The 25,363-nt window shown below is 43.9% G+C and overlaps 1 protein-coding gene across 1 annotated transcript; it reads left to right on the plus strand.

The window, feature by feature from the left end:
• On the plus strand, positions 1–24,323 carry GLE1 (GLE1 RNA export mediator). Its single transcript, XM_023629040.2, has 16 exons — positions 1–328; positions 4,379–4,600; positions 7,927–8,037; positions 10,089–10,237; positions 10,503–10,563; positions 10,812–11,066; positions 12,766–12,997; positions 13,589–13,701; positions 13,862–13,931; positions 17,915–18,057; positions 18,163–18,353; positions 19,127–19,256; positions 20,150–20,254; positions 21,554–21,636; positions 22,315–22,378; positions 23,122–24,323. Exons 1-16 carry the CDS (start codon positions 230–232, stop codon positions 23,188–23,190), a joined length of 2,097 nt encoding a protein of 698 aa, XP_023484808.1. The 5' UTR covers positions 1–229; the 3' UTR covers positions 23,191–24,323.
• The last annotated feature ends 1,040 nt before the right edge of the window (positions 24,324–25,363 follow it).

A 25,363-nucleotide genomic window follows, 5' to 3' on the forward strand; every position in this document is an offset into this window, starting at 1 on the left:
GGTGCTCCCCGCAGGCGCCCGAGCCACCTGGGGCCAAGCCTATGCGCAGGCGCGCCAGCGGTCGCGCTCGGCGCCAGAGGCGGGGCCGTGCAGCCGTTAGGGGCGGAGCTGCGCCGCGCAGCTGCGTGCGTGCCCCGGAAGCGGAAGCCAGCACCTGTTTCCGGGCGGCTGATTCGAGGATTTGTTTTGTCACAGGCTGCGGCTTTCAAGAGCCACAGCAAGCCGGGCCATGCCGTCCGAGGGTCGGTGTTGGGAGACCCTCCAGGCGTTGCGCAGTTCCGAAAAAGGTCGCCTTTGCTACCACCGCGACTGGCTGCTGCGGGGCGAGGTGAGCAGTGGACCCAGAGGGGCGGCCCCTCGCGACGGGACACTGCTGTTCCCTAGCCTTTGGCACGTCCTGCGCCGGGAACCCGTGCGTTCTTTCCAACATGCGCATGTATTTCTTGACGCCTGGGTGTGCATCCCCCTGTCCTGGGGTTACTGCCCTCTCCACCCTATTCTAGCCGTTCGGGAGCTCCCCTTACTTCAGAAAGCTGTTCTCACTGAACGAAGGCTTCATTGCTACCCGCAGCCAGAGTTAGGCGCCTCGGCCCGTGTTGTCAAAGCAAACCTGGCCTCTCAGGGTCGGTTAACTTACTGCGGGTCTCCTGTGCTAGGTTTCTTGGGGGGGGATCGAGATTTAGCGGTGAACGATTAACATGGCTAACCTCTTGCTGCCAGTGAAAAGACCAAATTTTTAGATGACTTTGGGCGGACCAGGAGGGTTTAATGGGGACGTGGTCACTGAACCCAGTGTTTGTAAAGCCTTGTACTAAACAGCAAGGGTGGGAGGATCTAGAGACAGTTAAGGCGTAGCTCCTGTTCCCGAGTTGCTGGTAATATGATGTCTCTTCAGACTTCTGTGTCAAACAATTCCAAAGCATTCCCGTCTTTTATGTCTTTGACAGTTTTAAAGAATACTTAGCTTACATTCTATAGGATGAATCCCAGCATAGGTCTATGTGGTTTGTACTCAGGGTATGCATGCTTGGCAGGAATACCACGGAAATGATGCTGTGTTCTCACACCGGAAAGCACATAGAGGCTACAACCAGTCCCAGCAGTGGTGAGGCTAACCCTGAGCGCCTGGCCCACATTGGTATCTGCTAGATATCCCCGCTAAAATTCATCATTTTTATCTTTTTAACTGATTAGTATTTTGTGTATTCCAAAATTACACCAATGTCTTTTTTCTCATCAAACCTCCACCCTTAGCATTCATTGATGATTTCTGCATCAGTCACCTGTTATGTAGCCAAATGGTGTTTTTTCATATCCATCCTTCCTTCTACATTTGTTAGTTGGCATTCTACGTAAGGAGAGCTTTCTTTTTTCCCCTGTTTAATTAATTGTTTATATCAGTATGGACTCGTGAGTTCCTGTTTTATTCAGTGAGTTGTAATCTGCATCTTGTAACCTTGTATATTATGTGTTTTTTCATTTTGCGGGAAGTTTATCTTCAGGATAAACTCCAACAAGTGATATTGCTGGGTCAAAAGATAAACATAGATGTGGTTTTGTTATATATTGTCAAATTCCGCTCGCATAAAGGATATATCAATTTGCCTTCCAGTCAGGAATGTATGATCTTGCCTGTTTCCCCACGGCCTTGTCAAGAGAATGTATCACTATACTTTTAAGCGTAAGGTCTCAGTGTGGTCTTACAACGCATTTCTCTTTTGATTGAGATTGAACATCTTTTCGTATATTTAAGAACTAGTTTTATCTATTTGTGAACTGCCTATTTATGTCTTTTGCTCATTTTTCTATTGGGAATTTGGTGTTTTCTTCCCCCTCTTTTTTTTTTTTTTTTTTTTTTTGAGGAAGATTAGCCCTGAGGTAACTGCTGCCAGTCCTCCTCTTTTTGCTGAGGAAGACTGGCCCTGAGCTAACATCCATGCCCATCTTCCTCTGTTTTGTACATGGGACGCCTACCACAGCACGGCTTTCGCCAAGCAGTGCCATGTCCACAGCCAGGATCCGAACCCGCAAACCCCAGGCCGCCGAAGCGGAACGTGCACACTTAACCACTGCGCCACCGGGCCGGCCCCTCTTCCCCCTAATTTTTACAAGTTCTTTATGTATTAGGGATAATAATGGACCTTTATCTGTGATATATATTGCATATATATTTTTCTAGTTTGTTGAATTTTTTTCTGTTTGTGTTTTTCTTTTTAATATATGATTTTATTTTTTGCATTTGAAACTTTGCCCCTGGAATTTATTTTGGTATAAGGAATGAGTAAAAAGGTGTTGTCTCAACATTATTTCTAATGTGTCTTTAAAATGAGCCTCATTACTGTATAAAGTGTGCATACAGCATGATGCTTCTTTGTGCAGATTGTTCCCCATGGCTTGAACAGCTGTTTGTTGTACGTGGGACGTGTACCTATGACCTCGATCAAGATTTCTTAACCGCAGCACTGTTGGAATTTTGGGCTGCGCTAGATAACTCTTTGTCGTGGCGGGCTGCTGTTGCTCTCTTATGCTTTGTAGGGCGTGTAGCAACATCCCTGGCCTCTACCCACTAGATGCCAGTATCACTCTCCCAGTTGTGACAACCAAAAATGTCTCCAGACATTGCCAGATGTCCCGTGGGAGGTAAAATTAGCCCTGCTTGAGGCTACTGACCTAGATAAAATAATAGTTTGCAATTTGTGAGTAATTATTATATGCTAGATACTGTTCTGAGTCCTTTACATCTATTATTCATTTAATCCTCCCCAAATCTTTTGAGGTGGTGGATCCTTTATTCCATTTTATTTATTTTTATTTATTTATTTTTTGTTTTGTTTTTTGAGAAAGATTAGCCCTGAGCTAACATCTGCTGCCAATCCTCCTCTTTTTGCTGAGGAAGACTGGCCCTGAGCTAACATTCGTGCCCATCTTCTTCTACTTTATATGTGGGACGCCTACCATGGCATGGCGTGCCAAGCAGTGCCATGTCCACACCTGGGATCCGAACTGGCGAACCCCGGGCTGCCAAAGCAGAATGTGCAAACTTAACCGCTGTGCCACCAGGCTGGCCCCTATTCCATTTTAGAAGTGAGGAAACTGAGGCAGAGAGAGTGAGGTAACTTGCTCAGAGTTATATAGGTAAGTGGAATGCAGAGATGGAATTCAGACTAGGAGAGGCTAGTTCCATACTCAGTGCTTTTAGTCATTGTTACACTTTTTCTGCATATTTCCTGGTAATATTTTCCTGACATTGAGTAAAGTTCCTAGCCACAATTTGCTGTGTACTTTAACCACAGTTAAATGGCGTGAGCTTCTCTGGTTTAAAGCAGTGAATGCTGAAGATGCAGAGATGATAGTTAACTGCTCCAGTTGAGTAAGTTGTCCACACACATGTTGGAAAGTGTGTAGGATTTGTTTTATAGACTTTCTATTATAAATCCCATTTTATTTAAGCCATTGGCTTTTATATCAGCAACCACTTTTATATCCTTATTTTTTATAAACTCATTTTCATTTTAAAAATTATAACATGTTCACTTAAAAATTAAATACAGAAAATTAGAACAAGGAGAAACATGTCACTCATCACCCAAGCATAACTTCCGGTATATTTCCTTCATGTTTTTTAGTGTAGTAGCATCTGTTTTTATTTTTATTTTTTTTAAAGATTGTCGCCTGAACTAACAACTGTTGCCAGTCTTTTTTTTTTTTCTTCTCTCCAAAGCCCCCCAGTGCATAGTTGTATAGTTGCATATTCTAGTTGTGAGTGCGTCTGGTTGTGCTATGTGGGACGCCGCCTCAGCATGGCCTGGTGAGCGGGGCCAGGTCCGCGCCTGGGTTCTGAAGCGGCGACACCCCAGGCCGCTGAAGCAGAGCACGCAAACTTAACCACTAGGCCACAGGGCCAGCCCCTGTTTTTATTTTGTATAATTGTAGACATGTATTTCTACTCCTGGGTTTTTTCACTTAAAATTAAATCTTAAGTATGTTATTACATAGGATTTACAATCAGCATTTTATAGTGACTAATGTTCCACTGATTGTGTATACTATAATTTCCTGCAGAATTCCTCTTGTGTTCTTTTCTGTCCCAACATTTTGGATTGCTTTCACATATGCTTTAATGACCATCTTTGTTCCGGCTTCTGTAGGTAGAGTTATTTAGTCTGATACTCCAAAGGATAACAGTCAGGGTCAATATCAAGAAACTACTGTACTTTCTCTTCATCTCTGGTTGTCAGTACAGTTACTTTGGGTCTTGGGGTTTGTGTATGCATGTATGTATGCCTTTTAGATTTCCTGTAAGGCATGTAGTGGATTATTTTTCATTGCTTAGATCACTTGATATGCAAGTTGGGCTTAACCTTCTTCTTCTCTCTAGGATGTTTTAGAAGAATGTATGTCTCTTCCCAAACTATCTTCTTACTCTGGATGGGTGGTCGATCATGTCCTACCCCAGACACAAGGGAACCCACCTCCCTCTGAGACCTCAACATCCTCTGGATCTACCTCAGCCCTAGGCCAGCCTTCATTTGTGCCCAAATCTCCTGTCAGAAGCCCTGCCTTCTCCCCAGCCTCCCCGGCAACGCCAGATGGAACCAAGGTACGGTTTTTAACCAGCTGAAAACAAAAGACAATGGTGGTGCAAAGTTGAAGTGTTTAACATTGTCACACGACAGTGACCTTACCCTGGGGAAAATAATGATTGCTTCAAGTTGTAGCTCTTTGTAGGGACAGTGTTTACGACATCACCCAGTGTTCTCTTTATGAAGACCCAGAGAGAGAAATTCCCCTGTGCTCTTAGTACCAAGAATAGTAATTAATTTCATGAGCAATTGGATATTTTTTTCTCATGAACCTTGCATCTGTTTAACTGGTAAGGTCTCCCTTTTTGTGTTGGCTGTGGGAAGGCTTAGAGTAAAATTTGTACCTGCTCTTAAATTTATGTATCTTACTTATTGATTCTGTATGTGTTTTTACCCTATTTTTGGCTCTATTTTGTCCCTGCCTTTGTTTCTTCCACTTAAAAACAGTTAAATTGTTATTGGTGGTGTTCTTTCTTTTTTTTCTTGGTACTCTTTGAGAGTAGTTTGTATAAATACAGATATATAGGAACATATGTTCTTTTTCATTTTCTTTTTCCTTTCTTTTTTTTTTAAGATTGGCACCTAAGCTAACATCTGTTGCCAATCTCTTTTTTTTTTCTTCTTCTTCTTTTCCTCCCCAAAGCCCCCCAGTACATAGTTGTATGTTGTAGTTGTGGTCCTGCTGGGTTGTGCTACGTGGGACGCCGCCTCAGCATGGCCTGATGAGTGGTGCCGTGTACCCGCCCGTGATCCGAGCCAGCAAAACCCCGGGCAGCTGAAGCGGAGTGTGCGCACTTAACCACTCGGCCACCGGGCCGGCCCTCTTTTTTTTCAAAGATGGTAGACTATACTATTGGGTACCTTGTTTGTTTTTACTTTTTTCACTTGGCAATATATCTTGTAGATCGTTTCTTTTCTATTTATATCTGCCTCATTCTTAAAGATTTTATTATTTTTTTTTTTTTCCTTTTTCTCCCCAAAACCCCCAGGTACATAGTTGTGTATTCTTAGTTGTGGGTCCTTCCAGCTGTGGCATGTGGGACACCGCCCCAGCGTGGCCTGATGAGTGGTGCCATGTCCATGCCCAGGAGTCGAACCGACAAAACCCTGGGCCGCCTGCAGCGGAGTGCTCGAACTTAACCACTCAGCCACAGGGCCGGCCCCCTGCCTCATTCTTTTTAATATTTTTCTGACTTTTAATTTATGTTGTTATATTTTATGTTCCATTGTAAGCTGCATTAAACCCTGTGTGGATCAAAGTAAGATGTGAGAAGTAGTATTTGGCCTAGAATGTAAAGAGTTAATAGAAAAAAACCTTCTAAAATGCTCTATTGTGCTTTCTCAAGTTTTAGATTTTTATGCTGACAAATTAAGACTAGGCACTTTTTAGAAAGGTAGAGATTACCTTTCTCATGTTTAGCTTCCAAAAGAAAGTTCTTTGTTCTTTTTGTCCTTCTCCACTGCAAATTTTTGTTTATTGAAAAAATATTATCATACCATCAAAAGGAAAAATTTAAATCTCCCTGTGATTTCAGCATGTCAGTCAACAGTTACTCCTTTCCCGTCTCATATGCCTGCACATTTGTACCTAGACATGGCTAAATTGTATATACACTTTCATATTCTGTTCTTCCTTCCTAACTTTATTTTGTTCGTGAACTATTTGAGCTATTTGTTCATGTTATCTCCACTTTTGTAAATATCCTACTTTGGCTATATAATATCCTGTAATTTATTAAGCTGCTCCTTTATTATTAGGCATTTAGATGATTTCCATTTCATTGCCTTTTAAAGATATTACAATGAAAAACTTTCTGCAGAGAGATGTTTTTCCTTTTTAATCTTAAAATATATCTTACAACTATTATCTTAAAGTAAATGCCCAGATAATTGTGTCAAAGGTAAAAAGGGTGTGAACGTTAAAACTTTTTTTAATCTTATTTTAAAGTTGTGGTAAAAGATACGTAACATAAAATTTACCATTTAACCTTTTTTTTAAAGACTTTATTTTTCCTTTTTCTCCCCAAATCCTCCCAGTACATAGTTGTATATTTTTAGTTGTGGGTCCTTCTACTTGTGGCATGTGGGATGCCATCTAGGCATGGCTTGATGAGCAGTGCCAGTCCGTGTCCAGGATCCAAACCAGTGAAATCCTGGGCCACCAAAGCAGAGTGCACAAACTTAACCACTCAGCCATGGGGCCAACCCCTAACTTTTTTTTTTTTAAAGATTGGTACCTGAGCTAACATCTGTTGCCAATCTTTTTTTTTCCTTTCTTTCTTCTTTTTCTTCTCCCCAAAGCCCCCCAGTACATAGTTGTATATTCTGGTCGTGGGTCCTTCTGGTTGTGCTGTGTGGGGACGCTGCCTCAGCATAGTTTGATGAGCGGTGCCATGTCCACACCCAGGATCTGAACCAGCAAAACCCTGGGCCGCCAAAGCGGAGTGCAGGAACTTAACCACTCGGCCATGGCACTGGCCCTGGATGGCTTTATATAATGGATTGTTATATCATTTAGGAGTTTTTGATGTTCGAATAGCAGAAATCCAGTTGAAACTAGCTTAAGCAAAATGATGGGGGCAGTGGCAAGGAATTGATTAGCTCGTATATCCAGGAAGTCTAGGAGTGCATTTGGAGTCAGCTAGATCTGGACAGTCTATTTTCTGCATGTCTCTGCTTGACATTATTTCTGACTTGCTCCGGTGACCCAAAGATAGGATTTTGACTCTCCAACTTTCACTTCTGCCTAACTCTTCCTGGTTTCATTTTTCAGGCTCTGTGTGGCAAGATGGCTATTGGTAGCCCTAGACAAACATCTTCTTAGGTTAGCTTCCCCAGAGGAAGAGAAGGCCTTCACAGACAGCTACATTCGAGAAATTCAGAGGTGGACTGGCCTTGCTTGGATCATAAGCCTCATTCCTGAAGTAGATCCTGGCCATAGGGGCATAGAGTAGTTTGATTGCCAGGCTGGTCGCATGCTTACCCCTGAGGCCAGGAGGCTGGAAGAAGTGGGGATGTGGGTTGAGGTTGCTCCATCAAAACTTCCCCCAGCACACATGGACGCTTACCCAGACAAAGGGGGGAGTTTGCTGGGCAGATCAAACAAACAAGCAAGTGAAACACAAAAAAACAAACCTGTCCGAAGGAACAAACATCAATTCATTAAGGAAAATAATTAGGACAAGGCCAATATCATGAAAAGCACACTGATTCTAGCCTGCATTGTTTTGTTGTGGTGGTTATTGGCTGTTGTTCATAAGTAGGGATGTGGTTTTTATCTAGAAGGGATCACACTAGCTTTAACATCTTAAAAGCTTAATTTTTCCATCTTCTGTCTAAATAGGGCAAACATGAGTCCCAGCACACAGAATCTATGGTACTTCAGTCCTCCCGGGGGATCAAAGTGGAAGGCTGCATCCGAATGTACGAGCTGGTGCACAGAATGAAAGGAACAGTAAGTGACCCGCAAAGTAAGACACACTTGACCCTAGGGAACCACATTTAAATACAGTTCCTTGGGGCTTGTGAATGGCCGCCCTATGCGGTATGCTAATCATCGTGTGCCACATAGTCACTCCCGATTCACTTGGGGAGGTAATGTAATCTAGCAGTCAAGACTGAGCTCTCAGAGGTCAAATCTGGCTTCAAATCCTAGCTCTTCTATTTTACATGCAACTTTGGGAAAATTACTTAGGCTTTCCTGGCTTCCATTTATTTCTCCAAAATTTGAAGATGATCTGAAGTTGTCCAATAAGGTTATACCTAGAAGATGGACCTTAATAGCCTCCTGAGAAAAGAATGCACTATTTTAGTTAATTTATTTGACTTTATTATTTTTTATTAGAAAACAATGCACAATTTTATAAAATTTTTTAAAGAGTATGTGAGTTGATAAAGTGAAAGTCTTCTGGCATCTGCCCTCATTCATTTCTTCATTGAGTCAACAAACATTTACTGAGCGCTTATATGCTGGATGCTGTTCCAGGTCTACATGGAACAGTAAACAAAGACGTGAGTCCGTGTCCTCGTAGGGCTTATGCTGTGGGAGAGACAGAAGTAAACCAGAGAAATAAGTACAATATAGTTAGAAGACTATCATAATCTGCGTGAAAGATAGCAGCACTCCTTAAAGCCTTCACTTTGACTCTGAAAAGAAAAGATGACGGTTGCTTAGACTAGGGTGGTAGCAGTGGAGGTGGAGTGTGTGTGTGCACGCACGTGCGCGTGTGTGTATCCGTGTATCCTTGGGTTTCCTCAGCTCTGCTGTATCAGTCAGCACTCCTCCATGAACTGTGTGTGTGCGCGCGCACGTGCGCGCCTCCATCTGTGTCCGTCCATGTGTGTGTGTGTGTGCCCGTTCCTGTATCCTTGGGTTTTCTCAGCTCTGCTCTGTGTGTGTGTGTGTATGTATGTGTGTGTGTGCATGTGTGTGTATCCATGTATCCTTGGGTTTTCTCAGCTCTGCTCTATCGATCAACACTACTCCACGGACTTTCTGTATTCCAGAGTATGTATAAAGTTTTTCCCTGCTGATGGTCTCCCTCATGTGTTCTCTGATGTTGAATCTTTGTTCTTCCCAACTCTTATTTAAACAGTCTCAGAGGAGAGGATATATATGCTTGTGTTCAATTTGCCTTCTTGCACTGGAAGCTTTAAAATAACTTTTAAAATAGAATAACATAAGGTCTTAATATATTTTGACATATCTCCATGCCAGTATATGTAGCATCACATCCTGTTTAAAGGCTGCAGAGTATTCTCTAGTATGTCCCACTGTGATATATTTAATCATTCCTCAGTTAATTTAAATTGTTTTAAATTTATTGCGATTATCAACAGAGCTCAGTGAGCATCCTTGTACATATATCTTTGCACACGTATGCAAGTATTTCCTCAGGACAAAATCCTAAAATGGAACTAGTGTCAAAGGATATATACACTTTAAATTTTGATAGTTAAAATGTCACATTGCCCTTAAAAAACATGAGAGTACTCTCATGAATAATAAATGAAATATCTGATGGTATAAAGGTATACATATAAAGGAAAGGGACTTTCTTAAGTGGAGGTGGGGAAAAAAATCTAGGCAGAGAAAATAACATGAGGAAAGGAATGAGGTAGGAATGTGCATAACAGGTTTATGGAATTAAGACAAAGGATTTCTGTAGATTACCCTGAAACCCTCACAAGAATACATAGGATAGAAGCTTAAAAGTACAGGGCTGTTTGAAACTGTGTTGGTAAATACCTGTCCAATAATAAATTCCAGCTTATTCTGAAGTGACATAAACCATACGGGGCAATTGGAAGAGCTTTCCAAAACAAGTGAGTCTAAAGGTCAACCCAAAGGGGAGAGGTGATCCGCAAAGGTTCTGAGAAGTAAGCAGATGATTCCATGCCCTTGAGTACCTCTCCTGGCGTTAAGGACTCATGGGAGGGTGTTCCGCAGGGATCAGTGAGCAAGTGGTAATGGAGCTCCTGAGAGCAGGGTCTGGTCCTTTTCAGGAGGGCCTGAGGCAGTGGCAGGAGGAGCAGGAGAGGAGGGTACGAGCCCTCTCGGAGATGGCATCTGAACAACTGAAGCGCTTTGATGAACGGAAGGAACTGAAGCATCATAAAGAATTCCAGGACTTGCGGGAAGTGATGGAGAAGAGGTGAGTCGCCCTGAATTCTGACCGGCAATGTCCGTGGGGTCCATTGGAACTCTTTCCCAACAGGACACGCAGAGAGAAAGAGCTGAACTTCTTCTGAGTCCTAAATAGCAAAATAGAATAGCCAGAGTAGCTTTCAACTTAGGAGAGTCACTACCCTTGGAAAGACGAGCAGTGTATCACACAGAGGGGGAGGGGCGCTTTTAGGAGAGGCAAAACAGTTTTAGGGAGCGTCCCTGACTACTCCTCCGTGTCGTTTTTCTTTCAGCTCCAGAGAAGCCCTGGGGCATCAAGAGAAGCTGAAAGCTGAGCATCGTCACAGAGCGAAGGTCAGAGCCGGGGAGGATCTGTGTGGGTGTCGTGGTGTCTGGCTGTCACCTGCCCGCAGAGTCAGGTTCTGCAGACCGTCATGGAGGGCCTGGCCCATATCAGGCCTCTGTGTCAGTGACCTTGGGCAGTCCTTTTTCTGCTCTGGGCCCGTGCGTGAAAGTATGCAGTCACAGAGAACTTGATGACTGTAGAAGGAGAAGGCCCAGGAACCCCTTGGAGAGAGGTAATTTGGCAGCTCTTTCTGTAGATTCTCAACCTGAAGCTGCGGGAGGCAGAGCAGCAGCGCCTGAAGCAGGCAGAGCAGGAGCGGCTCCGGAAGGAGGAAGGCCAGGTCCGCCTGCGGAGCCTCTACGCGCTGCAGGAGGAGGTGCTGCACCTCAGCCAGCAGCTGGACTCCTCCGACCAGCACAGGGACCTGCTCAAGGGCGACCTGTCGGCCTTCCAGACCCGAGGCAATCAGCTTTGTGGCCTCATCTCGGGGATCATTCGGGCTACTTCGGAGGTGAGGGGGCTTCAGGAGGACCCTGTCCTCTGTCTTTGAAATGAAGAACCTTGAAAGCAAAAATGTTTTGTGATTAAAAATAATGCCTGCTTGGGGCTGGCCCTGTGGCCGAGTGGTTAAGTTCTCGTGTTCCGCTGCGGCAGCCTAGGGCTTCGCCAGTTGGGATCCTGGGGGTGGACATGGCACCGCTCATCAGGCCATGCTGAGGCGGCGTCACGTAGCACAACCAGAAGGACCTACAACTAGAATATACAACTATGTACTGGGGGGCTTTGGGGAGAAGAAGAAGAAGAAGAAAAAAAGATTGGCAACAGATGTTAGCTCAGGTGCCAAACTTAGAAAAAAAAAATAATTCCTGCTTATTATTGCTTGTCATTTCCTTATCTAGAGATAACATTTTATATTTCTTTTATGACAGGGTGTGTGTGTGTGTGTGTGTGCGCCTGCATGTGTATGTGTTATCCTCACCCAAAATTGAACTCTTGCCTTAGGTTAAAAAAATATTTGCGGGACTGGCCCCGTGGCGCAGCAGTTAAGTTCGCATGTTCCTCTTCAGCAGCCTGGGGTTTGCCAGTTCCCATCCCAGGTGCAGATCTACACGCCCCTTGTCAGGCCATACTGGGGCAGGCATCCCACATATAAAGCAGAGGAAGATGGGCATGGGTGTTAGCTCAGGGCCAGTCTTCCTCAGCAAAAAGAGGAGGATTGGCGGCAGATTTTAGCTCAGGGCTAACCTTCCTCAAAAAAGAGAAAGAAAACATTTGTTTCTTCTGATTGCGAAATACTTGAGTTCCTTCGTTAGTATATACTGAATGCCTCCTGTGCTTATGCTAAAAATTAAAACCTTACAGAAATGTGTATTGCTTTTTTCAGTTAACATTGCATTTTGAGCACATAATTACTATAATCATTAAAAATATTTTGATGTTTTTAAGGCAGTATTAAAAACTGCAAGTATTGCCTTGACATAGTAGATATTCAATAAATATTTGATGAACAGATGAAATTAGATACTTCCAACATGTAACCATACCAAAATTTATTGGAAAAAACATGCCTGTTATTAAACATTTATGTATTTTCACTACCACGCATAACACTATAGTGATATCATTACATCACTAAGTGTATATATGTCTCATCTTTATTTCTTTTTTTTTTAAACTTTTTTTTTTTTTTAGGAAGATTAGCCCTGAGCTAAAATCTGTTGCCAATCCTCCTCTTTTTGCTGAGGAAGACTGGCCCTGAGCTAACATCCATGCCCATCTTCCCCTACTTTATATGTGGGACACCTGCCACAGCATGGCTTGACAAGCGGTGCCATGTCCCCACCTAGGATCCAAACCGGCAAACCCCGGGCCACTGAAGCGAAATGTGCATACTTAACCGCTGCACCACTGGGCCGGCCCCAGACAGTATCATTTTTGTCTAGACTATTGTCACAAGCTTTTAAAAAATTATTGCAGCCAGTGTTGGTGAGAGCACGGAAGAATTCGTAACTAAATACTGGGGATGTGCTAGTAATTCAGTATTACCTTGAAGAGAACAGGAAAGCAATAAGTATCAATGTGTCGAATGTGAGTATTCCATTGGCACAACAGATCCAATTCTGTAAATGTATTGACTTGTGTGAGGCATGATTCAGCCCTACGGGATGCCTAGGAATAACCACTAAGGTCTGTCCCTGTCACCCTGACAGAACGGCTTTCCCACAGCAGAGGACCAAGCTGTGGCTGAGAGAGCTCTGCAGGAAATGCGGGACCTCCTTACGAACTTGCAGCAGGAGATCACCAGGGCCTGTGAAGAAAAGAGGAGGCAGGACAAAGAGGAGGCCCAGATAAAGCAGCAAGAGTCACAGAGGCAGCAGGGGCCAGAGGTCCCCAAAGAGGCCCCAGCTCCCAGCCAGGGCCCAGGAGGGAAACAGAATGAAGGTACGTGTGAGTGTGGCTGTGGTCCTTTTGCTCAGTGTAAGTTTCAGAATGTGAAAAGAAACGAGAATGTGTTTTCAGTGTTGTGTTAAACTACAGGACAATTTGCCAGAACTTTTCTATATTATAAAATTCAGTACTTTTACTGAATTACATTTAGTTTTGGTTGATATGGAGCCTGACTTCAGATTCTAACACTTTCCATGAGGACTTGAAATTCTGTATAATGCTAGTAGGTGTATCATTCCAAGTGTTGCTGCTGCTGAGTGTTTTCAATAAATATGTACAAAATAAATGTTTGCTTAATATATAAGAGAATCAGTATAGCCTGATGGTTGTGAGTGCTGGCTTTGGAGCCAGATCAGTGGGAATCTAGTCTTTCTGCTTCGTAGCAATGTAACTTTGGCAAATTACTTAACCTCTGCATGCCTGTTTCCTTATCTATTACAATGAAAATGATAGTATCTGCATCATAGGGTTATTGTGGCAATGAAAGCAGTTAATATATATATAAGGTGATTAGAACAGTGCCTGGCTCATGGTAAGTGTTCAATATATACCAGCTGTTAGGAAAACCTGTGTTTTATTCCTCAGACCTGCAGGTGAAGGTGCAAGACAGCACAATGCAGTGGTACCAGCAGCTGCAGGATGCTTCCAGTCAGTGTGTGCTGGCCTTTGAGGGACTGACGAGCAGCAAAGACAGTCAGGTAGGAGGGATGTCAGTCAGGGATTCTCTGGGCCTGATCGTGCTCTCCACAGCCTCGTGTCCCAAAGGAGTGGAGCTAGCGTGTCACGTTCCCTAATCCTAATGGCATCTACTCAGCTCCTCAGAACACTATCTGCTTTCTCACTGTTCTCTTCTGGCAGGCCAGAAAGATAAAGATGGACCTCCAGAAGGCTGCCACCATCCCAGTGAGCCAAATCTCCACCATTGCAGGTTAGTCAGAGGAGTTACGAACGTAGCCCCTCACTTCATTTTGTTATTTTTATTATTTTATTATTTTTAAAGAAAGACTCCAAATCTGCTTATCTGTAAGGTTCCTATAAACAGAGTTTGTTTGCACACGTGTTCACATTTGGATCAGATAAGTAAAAGTTAAATGCATCCCATTTTACTCTCCTCTGTTTCCTCTTCAACATGGAGAAGGTAATCATTATGTGTTTGTTGACTCATTTTTTTAAAAAATAAACTATATAGTAATAGTAAATTATTTAGGATGGCTCTTACCTGAAATTGAAAGTTACTGCGGAAAACATCACTAAGGGTGCCGAGGATGTGACTTGTCTTCTTTGCTTTGTCCTACAACCTTAGCTACAGGTTCCAGGCCTGCCTTGTTAATACTTTGGAATGTATTCCTTTTCTCTCCAGAGACTGAGATTTAGACAGGAAGAAGCAGCCAGGGGAAAGACCGTTCTTCCTCTTCTTCTTTAGAGACAGAGGTTCATTTTTATGGAGCTCTAGATGTGGAAGCCTCCAGATTACAGAGCATGCTGCCAAGTGGCTGGGGAGCACATGCAACCAGAGAGCTGCTCTGACTTAGCATGGGTCCCAGTTCCCCGGATTAACTTGTTGCCTAAAAAGCGCAGGAAAGTTGCAGTTCCTGCCCCTGACAGGCTGTATGACAGGACTTACATATCACTTTGCTGCCTGAAATTCTCTCTGGAACAGGACAGGGTATAAATAAATAAACACGTATCACTTTCTGGAATTTAAAGTGCCATTTCTTTTGATAGCAGTACCAGTGGGGGAGAGGTTGACATGATGGCTGTTCCGCACCTTCACTGCTCTCCTCAGGCTTAGCCACAGGCTTTGCCCCTCAGCTGACCACAGATAGCCTTGTGTCCTCCTTCATCAGGGAAACCCAGACGTCAGGTGTGAGATTCTCCGATGCCTGCCCTCCCACCCATATGCAGCTGTACTTACCTCTTAGTCTCCTGTTTCAAAGGATGAGGTGTCCTTCTGGCCCATGCTTACCCTTCCATCTCTGCTTTTGGCCCCATCTCCTCCCATCTCCTTCAAGACTTGGCCTCATCATTTATCGCCTTTCTCTCCTGTTTTCTGCAATTACTCCCTTTACAGGCTCTTTTCCCTTTAAACATACTTGAGTCACTCACATCCTGAACTATGTTTCCTTTGATTCTTTTCCTTCTTTCTTTCTTTCTTTCTTTCTTTTTTTTGCTGAGGAAGATTAGCCCTGGACTAATATCCATGCCAGTCTTCCTCAACTTTATATGTGGGTTGCTGCCACAGCATGACTGACAAGTGGTGTAGGTCTGCAACTGGGATCCAAAGCCATGAACCCAGACTGCTGAAGTGGAGTGTGCTGAACTTAACTGCTGTGCCACGGGGCCGGCCCCTGATTCTTTATGTTTTAAATATTTTCAAGTCTTCCTCACTTTCCATTTGGCACTGTTGATTTTCCCCTCTTTATGAAGTTCTAGTCCTTTCGCTTCCATGATAGTGTTAATTTCCAGGTTCTCCTCCTACCTCTCTTTCTCCTTAGTGGGTTCCTTGGTCTCCTCCTTGCACCTTATTTGTAGGTGTTTCCTAGGGGTCTGCTCTTGCCCCTCAGTTCTTCTCATTCTCCAGACCCCATGGCTTCAACCATTAGCTGTGCACAGATGACTCTCAGATCTGTCTCTAGTTCATTCTTTTCCTCTGAGCTTCAGATTCTCCAGCTCCAGCAACCTGGGGGACTTCGCCGCCTCGCTGTCTCTCAGATACCTCAAGTTTAATGTGTTCACATCTGAGCTCATCGTCTCCCCTATGCTTGCTTTTTCTGCTGTTTGTTCTAAGTTATCAGAGCACCATTATCTACCCAGTCCCCTTAGCTGGAAACCTGGGAGTCATCCCCATGACTGCCTCCTCTGTTTCATTCTCTTCATCTCATTAGGGTCTAGTTTTTACTGTTCTCCATTTTTCTGCACTTTTCCTGACTGTGTCCCGTTGTCTCCATCATTATTGTAAGCACTTTAAGGACTTACAGTCCAGCCAGACACAGACGTGCTCTAGAGTTAGTGCTCAGTGATGTTAGGGGACTGAGGAGAGATACCCAATTCCTACCTCTTTAAAGGTGGACGTCCGTAAGGAGTTAGAGTTGGAGCAGAATTTAAATATGGATATGGTGCTGGGGCAGCATGTGGGATGAGGGAGGCCATGTCAGGCATAGAGTTGTGAGCTGACTTTCCTAACTAGAGAGGCATAGAGAAAGGGGCTAGGTGGGCATTCGGCCAATGGGCTTCTTTGAAACCATCAGTAAAGTACTAATAGAGTGTGACTTAGCAGGAATGTGAGCCGGGTAAATTTGTGTGGAAATATATGTATTTTCCTATCTCAGTGAGGTTTGAGTCTCTGTTTCTGTTTTTCTGGGATTATTAGCCTTGGGGCTTCTATGATACCTTGTTATTTAATTCTTGGTTCCAGGCCAGCCCCATGGCCGAGGGGTTAAGTTCAAGTGCTCCATTTCGGTGGCCCAGGGTTTTCCCAGTTCAGATCCTGAGTGCAGACATGGCACTGCTCATGAAGCCATGGTGAGGCCGTGTCCCACATAGCACAACCAGAGGGACCTACAACTAGAATATACAACTATGTACTGGGGGGCTTTGGGGAGAAGAAGAAGAAGAAAAAGATTGGCAACAGATGTCAACTCAAGTGCCAATCTTTAAGTGCCAAGCTTTTCTTACTTCATAAGAAATGTAGTTGGCTTTTTTTTTTAATGGCCCTGAATCAGTAGTTTGGAGATGATATTTCTGAGATTCTTGTAACATTCCTTAAAGTGGTTAGGAACTTGGCAGGATATTTCTAACCTGGAGATGCTGTGTTCATTTAAATTAAATTGATTGCAAGTAGTTGAAACTAATTCAGATCTGTTTCTGTAAAAAAAAAAAGAAAATGTGTCCTAAAGGTAAAGGTATTTCACAGAACCTAATGATAGGAGTGGGGCTAGGTGTCAGGAGGTAAAATCTTTAGGACCCACTTCTCTCTCATCTTGTCTTCCCTCTGACATCTCCATTCTTATCTTATAGACTGCTCTCCTGTGGTCCACATGGCAGTTGCAAGGCCCCACTGCTCATGAGTGTACATGTTGCAAGTCAGCCACTTCAAGGAATTGACTCTTAGTTGGCTGATTGGCTCAACTAGACTACCCTAATCTAACTGTGGCCACTGTGGGGGATAGGGCACACGGAATCTTTCATAGAGATATAGCTCCTAGGAACCTACTTCTTTCTCTCTGAGGATGGAGAAAGGTAGGTCCTAGAGAATGGGGGAAATCATTGTGAGCTGGGAAGATCCTTCAGAAGGTTTTTCCTGTGGGGCCGGCCACATGGCGCAGCAGTTAAGTTCGCATGTTCCACTTCGGCGGCCCGGGATTCACCGGTTCAGATCCTGGGTGTGGACATGGCACCGCTTGGCATGCCATGCTGTGGTAGGTGTCCCACATATAAAGTAGAGGAAGATGGGCACAGATGTTAGCTCAGGGCCAGTCTTCCTCAGCAAAAAGAGGAGGATTGGCAGCAGTTAGTTCAGGGCTAATCTTCCTCAAAAAAAAAAAAAAGGTTTTTCCCAGAAATGAAAATAACTCCTTTAGGGACATCAGCCACAGCCCATGGGATCTACACCAATTCAACACCTTTTTCCATACTGTTCATCCCTCCGTTTGATGTATCAGTTTCAGAATTAGTTCATTCCCAAATAAAGAATTCCTTTGAAATAGTACTATGTCTTAAGTAGGTTTTGCATTCCCCACAACATGTATGTAGTTGTCATTTATTTTTCTGCATGGGTATTTTGGCTTTAGGCTCTGAACTGCTGTAGGGCTGCACTACTGGATTTATATAGATTTGTGGTTATTACAGTGGTGAAAAACAGATGGATCTGCAGTTGTATCTTTTAAGTGGCTTTCTCTTTTTCATATCCAGGCTCAAAGCTGAAGGAGATCTTTGACAAGATCCACAGCCTACTCTCTGGAAAACCTGTTCAATCTGGTGGGCACTCTGTGTCCGTGACACTTAACCCGCAGGGCCTGGACTTTGTCCAGTACAAACTGGCAGAGAAATTTGTGGTGAGAAACCTTGTTTACAGAGGTATGGGAAGAGGAGGCTGGTGCACAACATTGAAGCTTTTCTCAAGTGTTAACTTAAACTCGTCCCCATTTCTGTGTTCCCAGAAACAAGGAGAGGAAGAAGTGGCCTCTCATCATGAAGCAGCCTTCCCCATCGCGGTCGTGGCATCTGGGATCTGGGAGCTCCACCCCAGAGTGGGGGACCTCATTCTTGCTCATCTACACAAGAAGTGTCCTTACTCTGTTCCTTTCTATCCAGCTTTCAAGGAGGGAATGACTTTGGAAGACTATCAGAGGTGAAGTTGTTTTTCTCCTCACTCATTGTCCCTAGGGTGACCAATGAAATATAAATAGAATTTCTATTCCTCCTTCTCACAGCTCCCCTTATGTCCCTTGAATGTGCTATTGGAGAATACAGTGTCTTTCATGCAAACTGGACAGCTTTCGGAATTTGTGGATTTAGGTATCAATAATCAGTATAGTTGACTGGAAAGAATACTGGATGTAGAATCCATGGGTCTTAGAATTTTATCCCTGCTTTGCACTTAATTGCTTTGTGAAAATGGGTAAATCTTTTAACGTCTTTAAGCATCATTTTCCTTATTTTATTTATTTATTTAATTTTTTTTGCTGAGGAAGATTTTCCCTGAGCTGACATCTATTGCTAATCTTCCTCTTTTTACTGAGTAAGATTTGCCCTGAGCTAACATCTTTTGCCAATCTTCCTCTTTTTGTATGTGAGCTACCACCACAGCATGGCCAATAACAGACGAGTGGTCTTGGTCCGCACCTGAGAACTGAACACGGGCCGCCGAAGCGGAGCATGCCAAACTTGACCACTAGGCCACCAGTGCTGGCCCTCTTTTTCCTTGTTTGTAAATGATAGCCATTACCTCCTGTGAGTTTATCTCTCAGGGCTTATTTGATACACAGATTTGATAGTGGATACAAGTGCTTTGTAAACAAAGTATTCTACAAATGTAATATATAATAATGTATTGTTACTTTTAGCCGTAAAAAAGTCATCTCTGGTCTGTTACCCTCACTTTGAATTTTTTTTCTCATCTAGGATGCTTGGCTACCAAGTGAAGGACTCCAAAGTGGAGCAACAGGACAACTTCCTCAAGCGCATGTCTGGGATGATCCGTCTCTACGCTGCCATCATCCAGCTCCGGTGGCCATATGGAAACCGACAGGAGGTAGTTGAAAGGCTTCCTGTCGCCAAGGAGAGCTTGGGCCATATTAGTGTGCTCTGTCTGCAGCAGATATTGACCTTCTTTCAGAGAGAGCAGTCGGTTATGTGATAAGTTAAAGTATATTGCTGTTTTTTAGGTATTCTTTAGAGAAGTTCTTGATTATTAGGAAAGTTTTGGATCATCAGAACCATTTGTTTAATGATTGACTCAGCTGAGGCTTTAAAGAATTTGAGTTTATAGAAGAGTCTCCCAGAGGAGAATCTGTTGTAAATCAATCATTAGGTTAGAAGATTTTATTAGAAGTGGAGTGAGCAAGAAATTGTCATAATAGACGTAGGTGGTGCCTTGGAGGCCGTCTAGGTCACATACCTGCTTCCCAGATGGGCTCACAGAGGCTTAGCAAGCTCTAGTGAGACACACTTGGCAATGGCAGAGCCATGGCTGGCTTTGACCTGCCAGCCCAGGTCTTTTTTCAACGAAGACAGATTAGAGAGAGAAAGAAGTTAACGGACTTAGAGACTAAAGAGAAAGGGATGTGTTGATAGAATCCAAGAAGTTTTTATTGTGCACCTGCTGTGTCCCAGGTTCTGTGCTAAAGGCACAGAGAATAACAAATAAAATGTCTATAAGGGTAACGGTTGGCCTCTGGGACCGCTGAAACTGAAGCTGACAGATGTGTATTGAAGGGGTCCTGTAAAGAGCGTGTGGGTACTGAGCTGTTGGAATATTTACAACCAGAATTCATTTGGCTTGTGCTGTTTCTGCCCTGCGGCCTGTGCTTGGGTTAGGTGAGCTGGGGCTTCATGTCCACTTAGTAATGGCTAGATGATAACACTGGGAGTTTAGATCTCTGAATGAAATGAAATCAAATCATGACCAAGCTTCTCTCCTCCCAGGTTCACCCTCATGGCTTAAATCATGGCTGGCGCTGGTTGGCACAGATCTTAAACATGGAGCCCCTGTCAGATGTGACAGCCACCCTCCTCTTTGACTTCTTGGAAGTATGTAATGTGGTTATCACTCATGAGAGGGCCAGTGGTTGAAGCAGCCTTGGGCCAACGTGTGACTTGAATGGGGAGCAGCGTAGAATTAGAGGCTGACGGTGAACAGCGTTGGGGTCCAGTGTCGTAAATTTTTTCCTGAGCCCTAAGACAAAACCTAGCATTTGATTTTTTTTCTCACTGTACTTCTCGTCTCTGTAAAGAACAAAAAACTATATGGAAACTAGACTTTTGCTGGTGAACACGATGCAGTCTGTACAGAAGCTGACATGTGATGCACACCTGAAATTTACACAATGTTGTAAACCAATGTGACCTCAATAAAACTTTTTTAAGAATTTTTTAAAAAAGAGATAAAATTGTACATCTTAGTACAAGTGAAAAGGGGAGTTTGTTTAAAGGATTTAGAAGTGCCTCCCAGAACCAAGGGTAGGATGTAAAGCTGAATCTCATGAGGCCTGGAACCGGCAACTGGAATGTCACCAGATACCAAGACAGTCTCTCTCAGGGCCACGTGGTCTTTCATATCTGTTCTCCCTGCAAGTTGCCTGGTCCTTGTTCTATCGGCCAGCTTTCTCTAGTTGTCTGTGGACAGTGGAGAAGATGGCCATCCTAGGCTATATCACTCAGCCTCAGTGTGGTCACCCAGTGTAGTAGGACTGCTATCCCACCATTGTGATTCCTAATTCCCAGGAGAGAAAATATGATGACCCAGCTCGGGTCAGGTATCTCCCCCTTCCAGAAGTCTCCAAACAGTTCAGTCTGTCTATCAGAGGCCACCATTGTAGGGTGATGTAAGGGTTACTGTGGAGAAGAGACACTTCTTAAAAGAAAAAGGCACATGCGATAACAAATCTGGGACCATTTGGCCAATGGTTTCTAGTTACCTTAATAGCTCTTGAGATTACAATACGTGAACAATGGTCCTGAAGCATTGAGAACACAAGTGGTATTCTGTATACTCGGCTTACTAAGGTTGAGAGGTATGCTAGACCTTTAAAAAGGCTGCCATTCAGTAGAATCAAAGAAGAATAGTTAATTAAGTTTGATTCATGTTTTCAGGTTTGCTGAAACATTTGGCCACCTGGCAGTCTGTTTAAATGGATGTATTGCCATATACAGAGAAATGCTTCAGAAGAAAGTTGGATTTTTCCATTTATTCCCTTGGTTAGCTAAGTGGCCTTGTGGTTGAAATTCTTGATAGGAGTGAAAGGCAAAGGGCCAGCTGTGCTTTCTGGTTCTCTCGTATGAGTGTGCATTTTCATTCTCTGCTCTGACGGTGCTTTTCCTTCCCTCTAGGTGTGTGGGAATGCCCTCATGAAGCAGTACCAGGTCCAGTTCTGGAAGATGATACTTCTCATCAAAGAGGACTATTTCCCCAGGTATTAGTCTTGTTGCACAGACACCGGGGGAGTCATGAGTAGGTAAAACTCATGACAGCAGATATCCTTGGGCACCATTACGTGCTGGTTTTGACTCACTTAAAAACACTGGTATTGTGTGATGTCTTCTACTCTCATCCTTCTCCTCCTTGATATTTCACTAAACATTTTTGAGCTCTAATGAGAGTCTCTCTTAAATATTGTTGGCTAAATAAATTTAAAAAACATATTAGAAAGATCTTAGATTCAGATACCTGACGTTTTTAACTCTATTCTTTTCCAAACTCCCCCGGATAATGTGGGATGGTGATTACATGCAGTCATGAATGAAACAAGGAGTCAGGTCCCCTCAATAAATCAGTTGTTCGCTTCACTCTGTCACAGCATTCACCTTCAGTACCCTTCTCATTCCTCTCAACCCCTGGCATTTCAAGCCGGTGAAAGGCCTTGGCAACACCCATCCCACCTGATCACAAAGACCTTGGGAAGGAGCAGTGCTCTCTTCTCCTGTGTCCCCTTGTTTGAAAAGAAGCTTGAGGCTGTTTGGACGAGCAGCAGAATCCTTAGTCTAAAAGCTGGCTCTGTGTCATTTGATCTGCCCTCAGTCACATCAACAGCGTACCGAACTCCTCTCCGGGAGAGAGGGGGGGACTCATGTGTCTTCTTTCCCTCCCTTAGGATCGAAGCCATCACAAGCTCAGGACAGATGGGCTCCTTCATACGCCTCAAGCAGTTCTTGGAGGTAAGATGCCCTTAGACTAACATGTCCCAAACTGTTGCTGGCCGCGAGTGCGCCTGTGTTTGACTGGTCTTGGACCTCCACACTCTCAGATTGCAGTCTCTTCCTCTTGATTTTTCCAAGCCCTACTTTTTATCCATGCTACCCCCTTAACCTTAAGGGCTGCCATTTCATCTCCTTTTTACATGGCCTTCTCCGTACTGCCTGTGGGGAAGCTGTCCTAAGAGACGAATAAAATATATTTGAGGAGTCTTGTCCCGCCAATACATTTTTTGCATGTTGGCTGTTTCTTCCCTCAGGCTCAAGTCCGGGGAACGGGTAAGTGTGGTCACATTTCTCCGTGAGAACAGATTGCACCTTCGGCCAGACTCCTCCCCTATTTCCAAGAGCCAGAACATTTTGAGAGGTTAATTTTGACAATTTAGAACTCTGTGTTAGGTCTGCCAAGACGGCCCACTGCCTTCCAATTTCCACTAGCCCAGCTGGGAAAATAGTCATGGTGAAAGGTGAGGCCGGGCCATGGGAGATAAGGGTGGGACAGGCGTAAGAATGGCGTGGCATTTGTTCTCTGCTGCAACTCATGCAGAAGACTCATACACAACCCCCAGTCTTACTGGCTCTTTCCTTTTTTGTCCCCTGTTACCTGGGACTTAAACTTGCTGTCCCTCAAAGTTTCTTCCAGCTGTTGAGTGTTGGAAACATGTTATCAGAAAATCATTCTGTTTTCTTCATCTTTCCCTGACCAGAAATGTTTGCAGCGCAAGGAGATTCCCGTCCCCAAGGGCTTTCTGACGTCCTCATTCTGGCGTTCCTGATGTCACTCTGTCGCCTCCCATCACCATTAAATGTTGCAAGGGGCAATAATAAAGCAACTGAAGACGGCTGTATTTGGAAGAAGTCATGTCAGATTTAGAAATCTGTCAACATGTATTTTTCTGCATTTGTACCTTGTGACCAGGAGAGGAGATTTTCATGGGTTACAAAATCTAGGCGGTCCCTTAGATTTGATGACTCCTTAAGTAGCCCCACCTGCAAAACACAAGAATCCTTAAGGGGTCCACATGACAGAGTAAACAGAATGGGCCTTTGTCGTTTTTGCAAAAGTTATGAGAAGAGGTTTAGCACTTGATCTCATCCTTTATTTCCTTTGTCTCTAGTATCTTTCAGAAAGTAGGTGATACCTTACCCAGTCCCTCTGAGCTGAAGTGCGCCCAGCACTCTCCCCCCACACCCTGCACGCCGCCCCGTTCACATGAATTCCCGGGAAGCAGAGCCTCTCTAAGTTCCGCTGTAAAGGATCGTTGAATAGTTGAGGCCCGATTCCTTACATGCAAGTCTGGGTTAGGGTTATAGTTGTTTCTCAGTTTACGCGGTAATCACAAATTCAGAGGAAATGCCTGATGGAGACATAGACTAAGTCCCCAGTTGCACCAGGGATAACTTCGTGTCTGGGATGAGGACTGCTAGCACTGTTATGTTAAACCGGGAAGCATGTTTGTCCTTTGAATGTGGATTTGGTCCCTGAATGACTAGGGACGCATGAAGCCGAGCAGGTGCCTTTTTTTGTTTTTCAGTTTGAATTAAAATAGACTGAGCTGAGGCTTTCAACATTATACATGAGCATCCTTAAGCAGTGGATCAGAGCTTAAATGAAGATGACAGGGAGGAATTGAAAACTGCTTTTTAATTTCTTACCTGTTCTGAGTAATGGATTGATGATAGATTTGCCTGACCAAAGTCACTATAAAAAACCCAGAACTTGGTTTCTCAGATAAGAGTTGCGATTTGTTTTATACTGCAGAGGCGGAAGCCGTGGATCTGTTCTCTATGCTGAATGTCATGTGTGGGAGTGTGTTTGTGGGGGCTATTCCCTGGGAAGTGACTGATTCTATAAATTATTGACTATGGTGCCAAAAAATAAGAAATAAAGCTTGATTTTTACAACCCATTGTTGATATCTAGTGGGTTCAGCATGGTCAGTTACCTTGCGCTGTGTAAGTCATTCGGGGTCTGGTGGTACACAAGTCTGGGCACAGAGTGCTATGTGTTTTCCCTTTTTTGTCTTCTTGACCCTTTCCTTCGGAAGAACTGCTCTTTTTGTCATTCCTGCTCTTTTTGTCATTCCTGCTCTTTTTGTCATTCCTTTTTCAGAATTATGTACCAATAACTGACCTTGTTTGACCTCGCAGAAATGGGAAAGTATTAAAGTCTCGTAATGTGGACACAGTGGAATGAACCTGGGGAAAGAGTCGGGAAACCTGGGCTCAATTCACTTTTAGGTTTTGTGGCCTTGGGTAGGTCATTCACCCTCTCTGAATCTCAGTAGCCCCACCTGCAAAACACAAGAATCAGACTAGTCGCTAGATCAGTAGTTTCCAAACTGTGCTCTGTAGCAGTGTCTTAGGGCAGAGCTTCCCAGCTGGTGTGTCGGGGCACACTGATCCCTTAGCCCATGGGGCCTGCGGTGGGCCGATCCCCGGGCCAATTGCCATGTGCACTTTCTCTCTACCTGTGCTTTACAGATGGCATCATTTTCTAAGTATCATGATGGGGAACAGGTTGGGAAGCACTGACCTCGGGCTGTCGAGTGGATGGGGCTCAGCCCTACCGTCAGTCAGCATATGGAGGCTTTGGGCAATTTCAAAAAGGCATTCCTTCCTTCAAGATCCACTGCCGTCTACTGGAAATTGTCCTATTAATAACTGAAAGTCTATGACAGTAGGAGGTGAATGGCACTTACTAGAGTTGCACAGCTCACGTCTTGCCTCCATTGGGGCCCCAATGGAACTCTGGGATCCTCTCTGCCACAGCCTTTTTGCTTTATGTGCTATGTATATTGGGGTTCCATGTAAGATTATATATGGAAAAGTTCCTCTGCCGAAAGTGAAATGTGAAAAATCACTGGACATGATGATCTCTAAGGTCTCTTCCACTTCGAATTTGTGCCACACCATAGAAAATTCCTCTTACAATATTTGAACATTCTTT

Source organism: Equus caballus, chromosome 25, assembly GCF_041296265.1.
Source record: "Equus caballus isolate H_3958 breed thoroughbred chromosome 25, TB-T2T, whole genome shotgun sequence".
Lineage (NCBI taxonomy): Eukaryota > Metazoa > Chordata > Mammalia > Perissodactyla > Equidae > Equus > Equus caballus.